Here is a 20,671-nt window from a genome sequence, read left to right on the forward strand (position 1 = left end):
CATTGGTGCAGATTAATTAGTCTTTTGGTCAAAAGGATAGTAAATTATAATAATACATTCCATCCTTTTCTCTCACTTTCTCTCCTTATCCCAGTTCTCTACACAAGACTTTGGTGAAAAGCCTGACAAAAGAATGCTGCTTCTTTATAGAATAAAAATGTAGCTGTTTAACACACATACACACACGCACACGTGTTAAACTGAGTTCTGTTCTTGGTTCCTTTGTTTCACATGATGCAGTGCAGATGGTCACTTCTTTGAACGCCAGTTACAGGATACCTAAGCAGAGCGCCAGATCAGTCCATTCTTATCAGGTTCAAGAAAATTCTCAATCAAAGCTTCAATAAGCTTCTGAAGTTCTTCTTCCAGCAAGGTTCTGTCACTAGAAAGAGAAAAATACTATGTCAGAGGTTTGATAAACATCAGGCATCTATTAAAAAAAAAGAAAAAAGCACGATATGATGGTGATGGATTAGCTTTGTTATGTTTCCTACCAGTATCAACGAGCAGAGACTCCGATCCGCTTGCTTTAACAACACACTTTTTGGCAGGGACAGTCACAATACTAATTTCGATTAATTTAAGAAAAAAAATAATTGCCACTAGAGGGCTCTAGGCTAGCAAGAGTACACAAGAAGTAATGACTGCAAAACCAATGCAAGACACAGACTGTAAATGGATTAAAAAATAAGAATGAGCTGCTAACAGAGGAGGTAGATACCCTATATTCTTCCACCAGACGCTCGTCTAGGGTATCTTACTGTATTTTGACTAAAGTGCAGTTTAGGGGGATTGAGTAATCAGGCGAAGTGTCACGGCTCACCAGAGGACACCGTAATACACTGATCCTTTCCCTATTTAAATGTCCAGACATTAATTTGAGTAAAAAGACAAACATCCACATGCACAAACACTAACGCATTGCAACACTCCTTTAAAAATGCATAATCCCTCTCCTACCCTGGAAGTCTCACTGGAGGGAGAGGAGCTCAGCCTGTTTTTAATGGAGAACAGGCAAAACAGGCTTATTTACATTTGCTTTGTTCATTTGTGGGACCGGCACTATATCATCGTCCTTCAGGTCAGTGCTTCCTTTTAAAGAAAACACCCAAAAATGCTGCAATAAAACTGACTTTCCTGATGTTCAGCTTTTAAGAATAATCAATAAACAGCAACTCAGAGAAATATTTGCAAAGCTATTACCGAGAGGAATGCCTTTTGAGGTTCCTACAGACCATTTTGTGCCTTGAAACAGGGAAAGTTGAAAGCTTTTCAATTTCATGTTCCAGATAACAATTGCCATTAGCCATAGGTATTACTAAAATTAAAGGTTGATGTATGTTTCTGACTTACCAGAACGAACAACAGCAGAAGCCCAAATGATGCATATCAAAAGCATCCTCGGGTACTTTGTTTCTCTCCCCACTACTTTTACTTGTCTGGCCTTCACTTCTGTTAAGATTAGGTTAAGGGCAGTATTTCTAGCATTTATTTCTTCCTTCTTGGTGCAGCTGTTTGCCTCAGCTCTATCTTACCTTTTCTTCAGCATTTACACCAATGGTGTAAAAAAAAAAAAAACCAAACAAGCATTACACCAAATGGTACCTTGCCCACTCCTCGGTTTATAGAAGCATGTTCTAACCGAAGTGAAGAGTTTCCATACCCACAAAGAAGTGCTTTCATATTCCAGACAATCAGAAAGCTCTCTGACCAAATACATAGAAGCTTCTGGCAAGAGTCATTCAGAAAACCGGAGTGTAGAACTCCTACCACTTCTCTGATGTGCTGTTATTCCATGCTCGATTAAGAACAATCTAAAAACATGACTCAAAAGATGGGCCATACCTGTATTACGCACTATGTGGCAATAAACGGTGTTTTAAAGAATACTTCAGCAACCTGTGAAAAGCTCTCCAGGCATGGATCTGTGTATCCCCTCACGTGCACATTTTACAAGCAAAGGCAGTCTACCACTCACTATCCACTGACAGCCTAAGCCTGACCAAAACATTCACTGATAAAAAGTGTGCTCACCCTGAATTCCTTCCAGTAAGTAGAAATAAATACAGAATCAGAGGCCCCTTTATGCCATTTTCAATTCTCTGCTCCATGGGAACATTGGGACACAAGCCTAAAACGAGGGGTACTCACACAATTTAGGTTAGGAATTCTGTTTTCAAGAGCCTGCTCTTTCCATTAGTTGGACCGAGAACCTAGGCTCCTCATTTGCACTCCTGATTCCAATGGTGTAAACATATCCTTTCCCCCACCCCTTTTAAACTGGAGGAAGCTGAATCCAGGTCGCTGTCAAAAGGGGAGAAATCTCTAATTACTACCCAGTAGCCCAGAGCAACACAGCAGATTCTCAAATGCAACAGGAATCCACCTGGGTTTAAGCATACTTGCCCGCAGCAGCACAACTGAGGAATTGGGTTAATAAAAGAAGTCTCCTCGACTGTAGCAGATGCTGAAAATTCAATTTTTTGTCTCATCCACTACAGAGAGGGTCCCTTATGAGCAGCAATGTGCATCACTGGCCAGTGTGACAGGCTGGAACAGTCAGCTGAGGCTCAGGTCTCCAAGGAGGCAGCCAAGGAATCCCGCAGCAGGCAAAGGATCGATGCCTGCGTACCGACCTTTAAAGCCCGGAGGCATCTTGCAACGTGTGCATGCGGACCTGCTACTGACCTCTGTTCGGGCAGCGCACACATCTCTGCGTAGTACTTGATCTTTGGTTCTGTTCCACTTGTCCGAAGGGTGGCAACACAACCATTTTGAAATGTAAAAGTGATCATCTGACTGCTTTTACTCACTGGCAGCACCTACATAAACAACAACATTTTATTATAGAACACCCCAACTAACACAGAAGTGTGGGGGGTTGGCTTTTTTTTAATACTTTAAAATTTTTTTTAAATACAACATTCAGTACATACAAAGCTAAATAAACACGCTGAAATCCCCTGCAGTATACATCCCCCAGCCAGCACAACAGACTAGAACAAGCCACTCCAGCCTAACAGACAGGCCTATCTCCTAGATCACAGAATCACAGAACAGTTTGGGTTGGAAGGGACCTTCAAAGGTCAGACTCAGAATTTCAGGATAACGAGACTGCCTCTTACTCCCATTGGAATTCCAACATCTGGAAGCCCACTAGACAGCATAAGAGTTGCAGGAGCATAAAGCTCACTTCAATTAATAAAGTTTATTCATTGTTATATCAAAATATTCAACTCAATAGGCAAGCCATTTCACATTTAAGCAGTTTTCTCCCCAGTAAGTGTTGTTAAGCAGTTTCGATAGATGATGGTAATTATAATGGTGGCCTACATTGACATAATATATCTTTCTGCATAGTTCTTTGTATATGAAACTTTCAGTCCCTTCAAAAACAGAACCTCTCCTGCAAAAATACTTCATAACTCACCGATTTCTTATTCGGCTGGCTGCTATCATAGCCAGTGGTAATGTCTCGTACATGTAATATATTGTAAATACCACAAAATTTTGGATAAGACTGAGGAGCATCAAAGTTCCGAAGTTTCTCAAATATCCTTTTGATAGTAGGCGGATCATAGCACAAGAAATAGGAAGTCTTTGATATGTGATATCCATACCTACAAGCAGATTAACGTTTTCAGTTACAAGATTCAGAAGTTTTCTGCACATTTGGTATCTAAAGAAAGCTCCTGTTTGGAAAAGCAATAACAGAAAAAGAATGCAGTTCTCACAGCTGTGGAAACAGATATTTACAGGCAAATGTTTGGACTCTGAAACAGATTTCACTGCATTACCCAGACCATCTTAAGCTATTTTTAAAGTCAGGCAAAGGCTTCAGTTCCAAAGAAATAAAAGCCAACCGTTTGGCTGAGTGCAGCAGCCTTGGTAGCCCTGAGGAAATTAATACGCAGTATCATTCCCACACCATCAAAAATTGTCTGCTGTAGCCACGTGAGCAGCCACAACAACAGATTATTTCTACAGACTCTGAGGAAGGTGACTGATTATTTAATCCAAATTAAGACTACTATCCCCAATCAGACCTAAAAGCAAGCATTCACTAGGTGCAGCAACCATATTTGCACGTTGAAATTTAAGTTGTTTTTCACTATAGTTCACCCACTCCTCACTCTGCAGAGACCATTCTCTGCAGCTTAAAAAATTAAGTGTGACTGGATGCTGAATTCTTCTGTTATCACTATCACTGACAGCTTTTTCAAGCCAGCTGCTCAGAATTATTTCTGCTACAGTTTGCATGTGACAGAGCAAACACTGCAGTGCCACAAAGAGACAAATGCCGACCATCATTTGTGCTTCCTCGTCCCAGGTTTCTAAGGGCCACGGTCTGCCTTTCTGCTGGGCCGGCAGGAAAAGGGATGGCATAAATGATTTGCTGTAGCTGTGCCACTAACCCCGTTAAAGCACAGGAACTTCTGCTGATGAGTGGGGCGGATCACAGTACGACTTAATTCTGACACAGCCGTGTTAGTCATTTTATTGCCGTGAATTGTGTCCATAGGTATTGGACACAGACCATCCCTTCAACCTCTGCTCCATTACAAATCTCAGCAAGAACAGCTTGGTCTTCTAACAGTCCCCAGACCGTGTTTCAGTGACGATACTAAGTGTTGAGAGGCACACGGATCACCACTGCGATGCAGCTACCCGTCAGAAGGTAAGAGAAGTAAGACAGCATGAATCAAATAAGAGAAAAGTTTGCTCTGGTGGATCCATATGCAAAATTCTACTCTTTCACAATTTATTGCAAAAACACAATGAAGGGCCTTCTTTAGTCCTTTGGGAAATATGGTATTCAAGTAGTATCTGTAATACTGAAGACTGCAATCCATTATAGCACCAGAAAAAATGACTTACAGCGAGAAAACATCCGAGGGATGCATTAGAAATATTTACTAGCTTATTCCCAGCTCCAAATTAGTTAAGTAGAACATACTAATGAAAAATACAACTTACATTTCATATATCTCAATGAGTTTCTGTGCTAGTGTTAGGTTCTTGCCCTCCAGGTAGGTTGCCATTTCAGCTATGACCACAGCTGCGCTTACACCATCTTTATCCAACACCGATGTGCCACACATGAAGCCTAAAAATAAAAAATTATCGTGGAAAAATAAGCTGACATACTATTACGCTGATTTACTCAACTGAAGTTTGAACCTTTTTCCTGTAAAAGAAAATTGGCCAATACATACATACAAGCTGTTTTTATTACTGAGTAAGCATTCCCCTTTTCTAAAAAAAAAAAAAAATCTAATTAACAGGGGTCATAGGGCTGGAAAGATACGTGCTATAATCAATTCTAGATTGTGAACATCTACCCTCTGAGGAGATCTCTCATGGTACAGTGCTAAACAAAGATTTGCTTGTTTTGTGAAAGCACACCAATACCGCAACGAGTCCCACCAGTAATTTGAATCAGAGGAACCCATACAGATGCAGCCTTGGTAACCCTTAAACCAGTGCTCCACAGTACTGCCAAGATGCCTTCTTTCTGAAGGGATGCATGAGCAAGATCTTAACTCCTTATGATTAAAAGCTGCTTTAATTTTGTCAATGAAATCGGCATGGACACGCACCCTCTTCAGTGCATGCTTCATTTTCAAATGCCATATTGTATGTGAATACGCCGTCCCAGAAAGCTGCCATTTATTCTGAGCAGCAGAGAATTCCTATAGCCAAGACGTTCACTACACAGTTCTCTACAGGTAAGCGGGGTCAGCAAGATTACCAAGACAGAGCGCGCAAGGCAAGGTCGGCAGGAACATTCACACACTTCCACAAGGTATTCAATGCTATTCCTGCACACACTGTTCTGAAGCACGAGGGGATGGTGTACAGCTCCTGGAGGCACAGCAGTGCTGGTGCGATGGTTAGTGTGACCGAAGCAAGCCACCTCCCAGTTCCACATAGCTGTTAATAGCGAGTCCTCACACAGAGGACCTCTAAGATATTAAACTGATTAAGAGCAGATCCTGTGCTTAATCTCAGGCCACAAAGCAACAGTAGTTTGGCTCTGGCATCTCAGGACTTTCAATCTGTATCACAGCACGTTTGTATCAGGAAACTGCACAAGCACAATACCAGAACTAGAATCATACATTGTTTATTATGATAGCTGGCACATTGATTTGATGAGAGCAAAATACCAATACTAGTAACTACAAGAACAAAAATTAAGTACTTTTTGTGTTTTGTTTCATAACTATGACCACCCCTTTTTAGTTGCATTTCACTCCGCTGTTCTCAACATTTTAAAGTTATACTGATATACATACCGATAGACTCCTCAAATGCAAAGAGGACTTCTTTTCCATTATCTAGGAGATCTTTTACTCTACTTCCAATCCATTTAAAACCAGGGAGTGTTTCCTGAAACAAGAAAAAAAAAAAAAAGAGTCCATTAAATACACATTTTAGATTTAGTTACAAGTCAAAGAAGAAAGTGTAGCCACTATTCCCTTCACTTCCAGGATGCTTCAGACAAAATTAAAACAAAAAATCCAAAAACCAATAAAATAAAAAAGATGATGCATTCTGAATTTCAGGGTCAATGGGAAAGATTGCTGCAGAGTCAAAACACTAAAGCTTATCATCATTTTTCTGATTTTCCTGAAATAATTTCCCTGAATTTAAATCTAATTAATTGAGAAACAGAATAGGGACAGTAAAGACAAACATTAGACAAGTCATATCTTCAGTTTAGATTATGAATCTAAGGCAAAGAGTTGCTGGATAGCATTTTAATAGTGAATACTCAACTAGGAAATAAATATCAAATCAAGGAGTAAGCATGCTTGAGAGACTGTGGTTCTCTCTGAGATCAGATAAGATCTTCCATGGTGCTTGTCAGATGAGACAACAGTACAAAGTTATTCAAAAGGAAAAGTTACAAAAACATAACCAGCAATCTTAGGTGACGGGAGGGAAGAGCACTGCTTGTGCTCTTCAAATAATGCAAAAGCAGTCACAAGCCCTTCTTGGAGAGAAGGAAGGTACAAAGAGGGGAAGCTTTTAGAGGAGGCCAATTCCTAGCTTCCCCCCCACCCCAGTCAAATGTGTCCCTTTCCGGGGGTCAGGGCGGGGGAAAGACAGTATTTAGTGAGATAATGAAATTCACTACAAGGCAGTGATATTCAACCTTATTAAGCGTATCTGGACAGTCACTCAAGATGGTTTTCAGAGTTACTTTCAATTTTGGTTTTTAATTCCTCATTGTCTGGCAAAGTATTTTTTCCTGTTGCACATGGATTTAATTAAGACATGCATTAAACAAGACCTGGATGTTTGTACTAAGCTTTAGCGCACTTGCATCTCTTATGGCTAACATCCAACAGCCTCAGAAATCAGAGCAAGTACTTAATTTGAATGCAGGAACTAAAATAATAACTGTCGGTCAATGTGGGGACACTCCCCCGTTTTCTTTTTTAGCAAGTCCTTAATAAAACTACATTAAAGCTCTGAACATAAGAGTTCCTCTGTCTGTCACAATTTGAAGTAAAACCAAATTTAAGACCTTCTAGTGATCTGGGCACCTGAAGGAACATTGTGTAACCTGTCTTTGTTTGTTACAAATCCATCAAAAAGAACTCCATTTTTGTAGTAAACATACCAAGGCGCACACACTTTCATTCTCTCACACAGAAGAACTTATCTCTAGGAGAATAACCACGACAAAGGCATTTCTAGTCTACGTAATTTGGGTTTTAATTCGTGTCAAACGGTACAGCCTCCTTGCAGCTTTGCCTCAGTTGATCTCACAGTCTCCCATTTACTGTAATACGCACTGAGAAACTCTGCAGATGTTGAAATCAGGCTTGTCCAGGTAAAACAGCATTCTTTGCAAGTTGGAACGCATAAAAACTCCCAGCCAAAAGACTGGCAGTCATCTGCCTATTTTTCATTTTGTAAAGTTGTAAGCAGGGGGGGGCTAGGTGGAGGACATGGCAACCAGATTTTACTCTGCCAAGACGACATCATAAAAAACACACTTACTTCAAAGTGAAACCCCTCTTTAAGTGCAATTGCCCTCAAAATTTTTGAGGAGACTGTGGTCGCTAACATGTAAACGTTCTTCACATCAGCATCTTCGGAGCAGTTTTCCTTCCAGCAAGAAAACATCCACCACCCAAACAAAGCTGCTAGCTCGTTGCCAGTGAACACCTTCCAGCAGCCACTGCGGACAAGGATAGAAAACATAAGAGCTCTTTCAGGTTTCCCAGGAGCATCCACTCGGGGAGATGCTTTCTGCAGTCACTGGAACAACAGGAATCTGAGCACACTACCGAGAAGCTGCTCTATACAAAGCCACCGTACTAACAGGACTCCACATTTATCACATCTCAATGATTTACAAGCCCAGTGCATTCTGTTAGCAAGCAAAGATACCAATTAATATCCTTACTGTCAGCTTTAAAACAGCTGAGGTCTTTTTAAATTTATTAAACAGAAGTATAGCAGGCTATAGAGTCTATACATTGCAGTCAGGCAATGCCTGCACAACCGCACATTATAGACAATTACTTACACGGTGATCAGAATTTTGGCCTGTTAGTGGAAGAAAAATAATTTCTATTCAATATGAAGCAGACAGGGGGAAAAAAAACAAAGAAACAAACAAACAAAAGCCCACAACAGCTAATTGTCTCAAGGCAGAATCTGTTTGCCTAAAAAAGTGAAAAAACAGTAACAACAAGACTTTACTGTCTTTAGTAACTACTCAGCTTTTCAGTTAAGTTTTATTTGGCCATTTACTGTAGCACTGGTAAATATTTGATTAATCTTTTCCGAGTTGTTAACTGATTTTATTTAAAAATACATTATTTCAGGTGGAGCTATACCAAAAGATGAAGCTAGCAAGAAAAAATATCCAAATAGTTAAGTCACAACAGGAAAGAGTGGGTTGAAGGTGTGTGCCTGTCAACCATATGGGGACATTCTGTGATTTTCACTACCTCTCCTGCAGAAAGGTGTAAAACAAAAGGTCCCATCACTTACTTTTCCTGCTGTTCTGCCACTGCTAGTCTGTCTGCGTCTGGGTCAGTGGCCACTACTACTTTAGCACTTTCTTTCTCTGCAAGCCTGAGTGACAACTCCTGGTGACAGAAGGAAAAAATAAAATAAAATCACTAGAGCAAATAAACCCACAGTCTTCCTATTTACATATAACATGCAATGAAAGAAAATCTCACATGGATTGCCCACTGTATTAACAGAGCTAAAAGCCAGGCACTCCCTGCCCTCATCCTCCATTTGTTTTTTAACACAGTGTCATATCCAAACAGAGGAAAGCTCACAAAAATCTGATGAAGTAGGAAAAAAAAATACCAGCACAGATTCTCCTTCTTCAGGATTTGGGCATTTGACAGTAGAGAATTCCGGATCTGGATCTTTTTGTTCAGGTACTGGAATAGGGGGCTGAAAGCCAAATGCTTTGAAAGCCAACTGCACGTAGTCATGTCCAACTCCATGAAAAGAAGTATGTACAAACTTCAAATTTGTTTGCATGTTTAGCTCCCTGAGAAGGAAAAAAGAATTTCAGTAAGATTTTAGTTATTTAACAGGACTACTTTCATGTGGGAAAACAAAAGCAAAAGAAAATGAAATTACATTTCCTACTATTCTCCTGATTTCTGCATTAATTTCCAAGAAGGAATGAGTGAAAAGTACTCATTCAGACTTTCACTGGAAATTGCTGGTTTAAAGCTTCTTATCCTGGAAAATTAAGTATTTACATTCTGCTGAATCAGCTGAAAGTCTTGCAAAAATGAACTGTTAATTTCTGCATCAAACTCGAGCTCTTCCACCATCCGGAAGATCTTACTCTGGCTCGGCTCTACCTATATTACCCATCCTCCTTCTTTAATTCTTGTCTTCTGCCCCACCTGACCTTTAAAGTTAATCTTCTCACTTCTATTCCATGCATGTGCATCTCACTTTTACTCTGAATTTCTGCATTTTATTCAGAACTATTTGAGTGTATTCATTTGCATAAGTTCCCATCAGGGTGCTTTCCTGTAGCCTAGTGTCCAAAGGCAGGCTGCTTTATGGTCAAGAAGTATAGTTTAATCCTAATGATGGTGGTCATCCAATTTAATGACACATCAGAGAATGGATGAGATAGGACAGAATGGAGAGAGGACCAAAAATTATTCCTGCCATGAAGAGCACAGAGCAACGGCCTCAAGCAGAGAGCGATGCCTGTGGCAGAGTGGCGCACCCAGCTTCTGCAAACCATAAAGACAGAAATCCAGTCACTGAGTTGTGACAACAACAATCACTACAAGCAGGTCCAAAACTATTATAATTTTGGAGGACAGCCCAATCCCTACAGCCTACTCAAAAACGTTTGTGTATGGCAGCATCGCACACTTTATTATTGAAGTCTGTCTGTCAGCAGTCAGTTTTCCACATGTAACCCGTAGCTTAAAACCATAATTTAAGTACATTTTGTTTTATACAATACCTATGATAACAGATCTTTTTCAGATCCTCCATGTAATAGTCACAAATTTTCTTCAGAGGATCCTGTCTAAGGGGACTGGTGTCTACTAGATTCTCATTCCAAGAGCCATTCCATGGTTCAACGCACTCTTCTATACATTTTATAATTTCCTTATCATGAGGAGAGGTGATCTGTGCTCCATTTTCCCAATAAACCTGGTATAAGTTTAAGGAAAACAAAACACAGTTTATTTACAAAGATTATTAACTTGATAAATCCTTTTAGCTATAGGATTACGCATGCCTCCTGCTTCTTGAAGTCATACAGAAAAAGGCTAGCATCAGACTGGCTTGATTCTCAAAAGCCATTTGGAATCACAGTTTACTATTTCAGTTATGTAATGATAGCTACTGAGCAACATGATATATTTTCAAAAAAGCTGATATTTAACTATTATGACTGAAACCATCAGGACGTGAGAAACCGAAACTGGGCACTTACATTTGAGAGCGTTGTGCAAACTGTAACAGAAGAAAAACTTTCTACATAACCTGGCATTCCTTTTGAAAAAGAAGCACAACTTGTTTTTGAAATCAAAGCAAAACAGATAAGCAGCGTGCCAAAGTACATGTTTTTCCGTAACTGAACAACTGTAATCTTTCAGCTGGGAACACTATCAAACCCTGAACTATAAAAAGCCTTTGTTAAAGAATTATTTAGATGCCAGTTTTCCCACAGTTTGTTTCCAATAGCATGGTTGAGTTCACAGTGCAAACTTTCTACTCAGATCAATCTGTCCCTCTCCTTGTCCACTGGCTTTCAGGAAACCCATGGGTACCTTCAAAACTATGGGTTTGTCAAGCCTGGTTAAAATTGTGCAAAACATTCAGAAGCTGCTGAATTCACAGGGAAAATAGTGAAAGATAGAACAATTCTTCTGAAAGACTAGAAGAAACACTATCCTGACAGAAATAAAATGCTCTGTATGAGAAGACATAAACACAATAGCTTCTTGATAAATGAAGCACCTGGAAAACTGTTGTGGCTTATTTTTTTATTCATTGCTATAGCTAAGCAAAAGCAAAGGCTGGCGAAGTACTTTACTTGCTCCACACAGGACACGTGCAGTACAATCACCTCCAAGAGTTACTCCTCTGCAGAGTAAGACTGCTTTTCCTATCATTGCCATTACTCACTGACCTGTTACTAAGCTTCTAGAATGCTAAGTTTAGTTAAAGTTTAGAATTTAGTTCAGATTCTTATAAAGTTTAGAAAGGAAATGCTGTGTTACAATACTGCATAAGCAGCATTTGCTATTATGGACAGTTATACTGTTCCAGGCTCTCAAAGTGAAGCTGCCCACCTCTCTCTCAATGCCCAGAAAAACAACCTTACAGGTAGCAACACACTACTACAAAGTTCTGTTAATCAACTCTTAAACCATCACCATCTTCAGCACAGTTACCTACTGTGTGGACTAATTCACCTAAGTTCTAGCTTAGTTTTAAACTCATTTTTAAGTCTAAGAAATGAACACATACATAAGTCCATGGGATGTGACAAGATGCATCCCAGAGTGCTGAGGGAATTGGCTGATGTAGTTGCCAAGCCACTCTCCATGATATTTGAATATTTGAAAAGCCCTGGCAGTCAGGTGAAGTCCCTGGGGACTGAAAAAAGGAAAACATTGCACCCATTTTTAAAAAGGGTACTAAGGAGGACCCTGGGAACTACCCACCCGCCAGCCTCCCCTCTGTGCTTGGGAAGATCATGGAGCAGATCTCCTAGAAGCTACGCTGAGGCACATGGAGGCCAGAGAGGTGACTGGAAACAGTCAGCATGGCTTCACCAAGGGCAAGTCCTGCCTGACCAACCTAGTGGCCTTCCAGGATGTAGTGACCACATCAGTGGACAAGGGAACAGCTACCAATGTTGTCCATCTGGACTTGTGTAAGGCTTTTGTCTCAGTCTCCCACAATATCCTTCTCTCTACGTTGGAGAGGGATGGATTTCATGGGTGGACCATTTGGTGGATGAGGGATTGGTTGGATGGTTGCATCCAGAGGGTCAATGGCTCAATGTGGATAGACAGTATGACGAGTGGTGTCCCTCAGGGGTCCGTACTGGGACCAGTACTCTTTAATATCTTCATCAATGACACAGACAGCAGGATCAAGGCCACCCTCAACAAGTTTGCACATGACACCAAGCTGAGTGGTGCAGCTGACATGCCTGAGGGACGGGATGCCATCCAGAGGGACCTGGACAAGCTCAAGGCATGGGCCCAGGTGAACCTCATGAGGGTCAACAAGGCCAAGGGCAGGGTCCTGCACCTGGGTCGGGGCAACCCCCAATATCAGCACAGGCAAAGGGATGAAGGGATGGAGAGCAGCCCCATGGAGAAGGACTCGGGGGTCCCGGTGGGTGAAAAGCTGGACAGGAGCCGACAATGCACACTCACAGCCCAGGCAGCCAACCGTGCCCTGGGCTGCCCCCAAAGCCGCGTGGCCAGCAGGGCAAGGGAGGGGGTTCTGCCCCTCTGCCCCGCTCTGGGGAGACCCCCCTGCACTGCTGCGTCCAGCTCTGGAGCCCTCGGCACAGGAGAGACATGGACTTGCTGGAGCGGGGCCAGAGGCGGCCCCAGGAGAACAACTCTGCTGGGAGGACAGGCTGGGAGAGCTGGTGGGGCTCAGCCTGGAGAAGAGAAAGCTCCGGGGAAACCTTATTGCAGCTGGCCAGGGCTGAAAGGGGCTGGTAAGAAAGGTGGGGAGGAACTCTATCAGGGAGTGTAGTGATAGGACAAGGGGTAACGGTTTTAAACTGAAAGAGGGCAGGTTTAGACTAGATCTAAGGAAGAAATTTTTGACACTGAGGGTGGTGAAACCCTGCCCCAGGTTGCCCAGAGAGGTGGTCAATGCCCCATCCCTGGGAACATCCCAGGTCAGGTTGGACGGGGCTCTGAGCAACCTGCTTGAGTTGGGGATGTCCCTGCTCATGGCAGGGGGAGTGGACTAGATGGCCTTGAAAGGTCCCTTTCCGCCCAAACCCTTCTATGATTCTATGTAATAAATTGCTTAAGCATTTCTTCAGCTGCTGATTGGACTCTATGGACTGTCATAAAAGTCTTGTGCTCAAGATACACAAGCGGTATGGTCTTGAGTTCTAGTCACAGAAGAAAATGTGTGTAATTTAGGTTATAAAAGGATGAATTACTTGAAATAATTTCTCCTTCTAATGTACACACATGAGGGCTCCAGAAGAAGCCAAATGCCAAAGGCACATAGGTAATAGTGGAAAGCAGCTGGCTGTGACATGCTACGAACTTCAAGTTCAAGCCTTACCTTATATCCGTTATCCTCCTTCCGGTTGTGGGATGCTGTGATCATCACACCAGCCACAGCTTTGAGCTGCTGAACAGCATATGGCTACAAAGGAAACCAGAAACATCAATTTACCCAAGAGTTCTGCAGCTGGCACAAGTAGCATTATATTATTAGGACAATTATGCAATAGGATGCTACAGGAGAAGTGGCTCTTAATGTTTTCAGCAGTTTATTTGAAAATTAACATGAATGCTCATCATTCTGTTTCCTATAGCTAGTAATAGAGAGAAAGCCTATTTTGTTCTATTCTGTTGTATACGAACATTATTCTATTTACTCTTTACAAAAACACAATTGTTAACTGGCCAACTAAAGAAAGTGTACACTCAGATTACACTAGCGTTTAAGAAAAAACAGGTTTAAATAGAATGGAGTTCACCAACAGGCTTGTTGAAGAACAAGTTACAAATATTTCCAGCTAAAGAGCATCCAGTTCTTTCAGTCCTCCCGTCAAAACGAGACCCACAGCACACACATACACAGCACACTAGAAAAGCTTGCAGAATAGAAAACAAGGATTTAAAACCCTGCAACAAAATGCTTCTGTGACTAGAACAGAAAGCTCTGTTTTTTGAGATACTAAAAGCAGAGGCAATCCTTCATTTCTCGCACTCTAAGCAGCGCAAGTCTTATGTGCAAAAACATATAGTCCCTACATATGTGTATTTATTCACACACACACAGATAAATATAATCTTTGACCCTTATGACACCCGGGTTTTTAAGCACAGAATAAAAGAACAGCAGAATGCTTCACCTGTAACTAATAGAGCAAAGCCTGGACTGCAATAACTACTGCCCTCGCATAGTGAAATGTGATTCTATTGACTATCTGCACACAGAAGAAGTCAGTGACATTCTTGTTACCGCCTCCTTCATGAGCCAAGTGTACCAAGCAGCCCCTATTTTTCTGTTTAAATGCTGGAATTTGAGAAGAAAATTACTAGTTCATATTTTTAGTAAACTGTCAAATACTCCCTTAACAGCATGGTTCAAAAATATAAAAGAGAAGATGACTCACCACAAACGGTGTAGGGACATATGTGGAAAAGAAGTATACAGGTACATCTTTAGCCAGGAGGACTGCTGCAGTGAGCTTTGCAAGTCTACCAACATGAAAAAGAAAATGTTCAGTCACCCCAACTCCCCATGACAATCCAATAGCCATGTGGCATTACTGTAACCTTCATTTCACTTATTTCTTAAATCCCTCTATTGTTTTTTGGCTTATATGAACAGTAGTATCCTACAGTTTGTACAGTCGATGTAATACAGTATTCAGGCTGTAGAACCCGAGATAGCACTTTTATTTGTTGCTTGAAGAGCACAAGGCACTTCAGTCCACCACGTAAATAAACCACTGATATCAAAAACAAAGATACAGAACCTATTGGTGTGACACTTGTCCTTCATTCAAGGACAAAACCATCTTGCCAGATGTCTGCAACAGCAGGTTTGGAAAAGGATTTGGTACCCCACGCAGCAAAGCTTGTTTTGCCAGCCTTGTTCAGCAGCTTCAGATAATATCCATGAAGCAGACCTATTCCCAAAATACACTTCTGCAAACCAGCACTCTCTTATTCCAGAGAGTTTAGAAACAGTAACAGCACTCGTGTTTTTAAACCTTGCCTTTATTATAAACTTTTCCTTTCAAGCAGCAGGGAAACTCATTCTCTTTCAGCTAAAATGACACAGCTCAGCGGTTAATAGGAAGTCTCAGAGTGAAAACAGATGAGAGATTAAACAGTATAAGCTTGCTTTGCTCACTCGTTTTTACAGATGAGCATCTCCCACGATGCACATAATGTAGTCATAAGTTTCAGTTACTCAGAATTTCACTATAGCACCTACCAAATGTAACCTGAAACCACTTAAAAGAGTTTGAGAACTCAGCTTGTAGTTGAAGCTACTGACATTTTGCTTGCGTATCACAACGTTACGTGCACTTAATTACAGGATACAGCCAGACAGTCTGCCATCTCCCTCGGCACTGGAACTGATGCAAAGAGAGGGGCGTTCCTGCTCACATAGTGCTGGATGAGCACATTGATCCAGTTGAAAACACTCTTTTAGGGAGGTTCAATTTGGTTTTAGCACTACTGTAACTGTGTGTCATCCCAAGGGGACAAAAGAAACATATAGTTGAGAACTGATTTGCTCCTTTGACATGTGGAACACAAGGCCTGCATTGCCATCAAGTCTGAATTCCAAGCTTCGTGTGGCTGAAAAGGAATGTTTTTCTTACACTTCCATATTTTTTAAGCTGTGCATAAGCCAGATGATTTCGGTGATAGCCTTGCAAATACCATGTAACAAATGAGTTTATCTCCCAGGCTTTGGCTTAAGGGTTTTAATGTGCCACAAGGATCTGAAGACCAGACAGGAAGGCATGGAGAGGCAGACTTCAGGGGAATGGAGAAACGCTTAGAAGAAGTCACTAGATTCTCTGCTCTATTATAACAAGAACTTTTACATCCCTAGAATATTAAATGTTGACAAAAAAATTTAAAAACCCACACAACTACATTAGTTACATAATTAACTACAATAACTACATTAACTACAATAATTAGCTACTAATTAGCTAAAGAATAATTAGCTACAGGGTTGGCTGGTGGTTTTGTTTCGTTTTTTTTTAAAGCATGCCATTACTACATATGTTTTTCTCCCCAAATGACAAGAGATTAGGCTTCCTTACTTAATGTCAGTAGAAAAAAAATGCAGCTCAGCAAAAATGCCAATAATGATATTCACAAAAACAGCATATTTATTTTTCCTTACAGAATTCAGAAAGCAGTTCTTTTACAGATACTCTCTTCCCTTTTCTTGCAAAGAGTATAATTTGGCATGACTGGAAGTTTACATTTTAGGCATTCCAGGTGAGATATTCCCAGTGTGGAAATACACCGAGAGCGCAGACTACATAAGGGTATCAAAATACCGGCTTACAGTAGGCTGAAGGTAGAAGTCTTCTCCCCCAAGCAAGCTTAAATCAAATGCATAATGCAAAAGAACGATAGTGTTAACAATAGAGCATTAACATTTAGTGATTTCAAGCTAGATGTTAGCATTCTGAATTTACCTTCACATTCAAATTTCTCTCCAGGTATATCAACTTCTTAATGTCTGCCTAATGTTCTTGTGCATTTAGACTGCAAATGCTTTGGTGAAGTGACTAGCCTTACATTCCGTATTTGCTGGCAACTGGTATTATAAAGGCTTTAATCCATGCCTCTCTTCATTACTACTTAAACGAACTAAGGGAGGGGAAAAAGTGTGCGCAGTTCATAACAAAAATATTCTGATAGAATGGAATGCATTTAAAGGCACAATTTAATTTCTAGTCTTGCAAATGTAATCAATACTCATACTTCTTACTGCTGCAGTTGCTGGTCACCTGACCTCGTGTGTCATATCCAACAACAAAGCCTCTCTGCTTAAAGTCTGAAAAACACCTCTCAAGATACTTGTAGATCCCCTGGAAAGAAAAAAAATAGGGAAGAATTAGCTCTAGTGTGGCACACGCATTAAATGTGATCTTTCACATAGGATGTATGATGTCAGTAGGCAAAATACAGCTCAGCAAAAATGTCAATAATGATATTCACAAAAGCAGCATATTTATTTTTCCCCAAAGTGTTCACAGAAAGCAAGCAAGCAAACAGCTGTTGGAAATAAAGGCAGTACAAGAAGTGACCAAATAGCATAAACAGAAAGCTCGAGCCAGCAAAATTCTCAAGCAGCAAACACTTGTTTTCAATTCGTACTGTGCTTTTATGTATTCAAACCATCTTCTTAAAGACCCAATCAAGAAAAATCCATTTTCTAAAAGTCCATCCACTCAGGCAATACAAGGCTAGTGCTAGTCCGTGCTAATGTTCATCCTTGTGTTCACAGTACAAGTCAGACACCTTGTCAGCACTGCTTCCAAAGTCTTGGCTCTAAATTTGCATTAAAAGAATGCTTCATCCTTACCCACTCTTTCAAACAAATATCTACTACTAGTGACCAGGTGGACAGACTAAAGTCCTCAATGTCTACGCTATGCAGACACAATAGCACAAATACAAGCTGTCTTCTATCCATCAAGCTAGAACATTTCCAATGGCAAGCTATCAGAGAAGACCCCCAGTGCAGGGAGAAGAAAGGGGAGCAGATGAAGGGAGTAAATTTTTAAAACACACTGAGGGCAAGGAGAAATATGTGCTGAAACATGCACGGGAGAAAAGCGAACACCCCTTCTTTTCAAAGCAGGAGGAGATGGGCACTCTTTCAAATAGTGGATTACATGGCGTTCCAGCTTCACCTTCCCTGTGGCCTTCGCAGCCATTCATCTCCCAGTTAGAATCTCTCTGAAGATCCATCACAGAAACAACCCAGGATGGATCAGCAGTTTTAGACAAAAAGATGGCAGCACTATTGTCAACAGAAGTTTCCAGAGGCTACAGTTTACCACCGTCAGGCAGCAGCCTTCCCTAACACAAGCACAACACGGTGAACTTACCATAGCCAAGCTGATCCTAAAAAGGCTACCTCTTAGGAGGGCACAAGTTTCCTCTTGATAGAGGGAGTGGGAGCATTTCGTACTAGAATTGAATGGATTTTTTCCCCCAGGATTGAGTGCAATCTTTTGCAATGTTCTTCTCTGAACCTGTCTTAGTATCACCAGTATCACCAATCTCTCAACTGGAAAGCTAGCCTGACTCCTACCCATGAGAGTCAGTTGAGTTCCATTTTTTTTTTTAATGGTTCTTGTCCTTTCCACCGAAGAATGTGCTTCAAAGCACAAACAAGCGGATACTGGCATCTCTTTGGAGAACTATCTCAGCTGCTGCAGCTATAGTGTGTCTACAGAGGGATTAACAGAGAGCAAAAAAGCTTTTTAAAAAAATAAAAGTCTTTGAATACTGACGGAACGTGAAGCTGTGCCATGGCTGGATGGCCAGCTGAAGTCACCTTCACACCGAACTGAAACGTGTTGATACACAAACATGTTCACACTGCTCTGACAACTTATCAAGAACTTCCATTCACAGTTGTAAAGAGATAAGAGATAGAGGAATGGTGAAAATTTGTTAAAGTTTGACTAGAACAGACTGAATAACATTTAAAGAGATGAACAGCAGACTTCTTATCATCAGATCCCTTATTTAGGCTAGTGGTATCGGGAGGTCGGAACAGGGTACAGGGTTTTATCTGAACTAGTTCCTCAAACATCAAGAAACTACACCAAAAAAAGGCAAAAATTTGTGGAAGAAGCAGGACTGTATCAGACAAAGTGGTACTAGTTAGAAGCAGAAAACAAACAGGGGCATATAAACTTTTTCAGAAGCAGCATGGATCAAGGTAAATTCAGATAGAACAACTAATACTCCTGCCCACATAAGAAAGTCCATACATTCCAAACCACTCTAAAACGTGAAACTGTTACACAAGATTTGTATTTCACATCTACCCCCGGAGCTCTGCCTCGACAGCAGAGGCATCCCTTGGTCTTTCTGGCAACCCTGGCGTCTCTAGGATTCTGCATTTCAAATTTCTTCCTCACCCCTTACTTCCCAGTGACAACCATCATAGCTGGTTTGGTTTGGCTTTTTGGCTCTAATGCCCGCACCCTTCCCCATCTCCCAACTTTCCATTCCCTCATTCTTCATACACAGAAGAACTGGTTTATTTTTGTTGCAAAGTAAGGGCGTATACTGATCTTTTTAGCAGATTTGATCTTTGGTACTTTCTCCCCTGCACCTCATCCCAACTATTTCTGCCTGAGCATTTTTGGCAGCTATTGGATGCCACTGCAATCTAAGTCACTCATCTCATGGGTGAGGTGAGATTTTTCCTAGGACATTCTCTTAAACCAGCTTCACTGACTGGGATCAAAGATTTCATATGAATAAAACCAGGCATGTCTCTACTTTCTGCCATGGTGATGTTTTGCTTAAAATTAAGACTACGTGATATGCAGTATGAGGACAAAGTACCTTAAGCTTAGGCAAAGGTCCCACAGCTGAAATTAGTCCAGCCCTACTGGACTTGTTTGCTATCCAGATACCTTTAATAAAGTTGCAGGAAACAAAAATAAATAAAAAATGACAGTGAGAGGAAGTGAATGCAGAGTCTTTCCACTATCTGAACCCTCTACTCGAGTTCACACCTATTTTCTTCGAGGTGTCATTCTCCCTTTCTCAGAGGGCAGTTAGTAACTCCAACATCTCTTGGGATAAGTTCTTCCTTTGGGAAGTTTAAAGAATTTCTACTTCCTTTTTACAAGATTCAGGTTTTGACAGTGTCCCCATCTAATTTCTCCTGGGATAGCTACTGCTAATCGAAAATACCCAAGTCAACATCTTGCCATTACATATCTGTCATAATTAATAACTTATTAGCAAGTGTCAGCATACAAATATGTAACCACCTCAGTGGATCTAAAACAAAATTCTCTTTAGGTGCACTGAAGTATTACAAATATTTATACCACTGCCCAGTGTCCCTATATAAAATTCACAGACAGATCTAGTCAGCTTCTATTGCCATGTTTTAAATAATCCTCTTGCGTGTCCAGTCCCTTATGATCCATTTCAAAGGAGAAGCGAGGGGAAAGTGATGGTATCAAGAATGGGATGGGAAGACTTCTGGTTGATGAAATCAAGAGAGAGAGTAACAGCTTTATGAAGACCAGTATTTAAATCTGTTAACTATTATCTTTAGCTTTGCTTCTATAGCAACAGAAAACTCAAAGCAATGATGCAAAGTTGACTTGTTTTGTCATTGTGGAGGTCTGTGACAGGTTACTTACCTATTAATAAAAGCAATTGGTTCAGCA

General features: G+C 40.9%; 1 protein-coding gene across 1 annotated transcript in view; it reads right to left on the minus strand.

Moving 5' to 3' along the window:
• Positions 1-279: 279 nt before the first annotated feature.
• The window catches only part of PGM2L1 (phosphoglucomutase 2-like 1), a 39,805-nt gene continuing 19,413 nt past the window's right edge, over positions 280-20,671 (minus strand). The window contains exons 3-14 of the mRNA XM_010283221.1: positions 17,220-17,326; positions 14,870-14,954; positions 13,807-13,890; positions 10,487-10,680; positions 9,349-9,538; positions 9,019-9,116; positions 8,017-8,197; positions 6,300-6,393; positions 4,978-5,107; positions 3,431-3,620; positions 2,689-2,822; positions 280-382 (exon numbers count right to left, since the gene is read on the minus strand). Of these exons, the coding sequence (XP_010281523.1) occupies positions 280-382; positions 2,689-2,822; positions 3,431-3,620; positions 4,978-5,107; positions 6,300-6,393; positions 8,017-8,197; positions 9,019-9,116; positions 9,349-9,538; positions 10,487-10,680; positions 13,807-13,890; positions 14,870-14,954; positions 17,220-17,326 (1,590 nt within the window). The remainder of the gene's footprint in view (positions 383-2,688; positions 2,823-3,430; positions 3,621-4,977; positions 5,108-6,299; positions 6,394-8,016; positions 8,198-9,018; positions 9,117-9,348; positions 9,539-10,486; positions 10,681-13,806; positions 13,891-14,869; positions 14,955-17,219; positions 17,327-20,671) is intronic.

Source organism: Phaethon lepturus, unplaced genomic scaffold, assembly GCF_000687285.1.
Source record: "Phaethon lepturus isolate BGI_N335 unplaced genomic scaffold, ASM68728v1 scaffold11960, whole genome shotgun sequence".
NCBI classification, from domain to species: Eukaryota; Metazoa; Chordata; class Aves; order Phaethontiformes; family Phaethontidae; genus Phaethon; species Phaethon lepturus.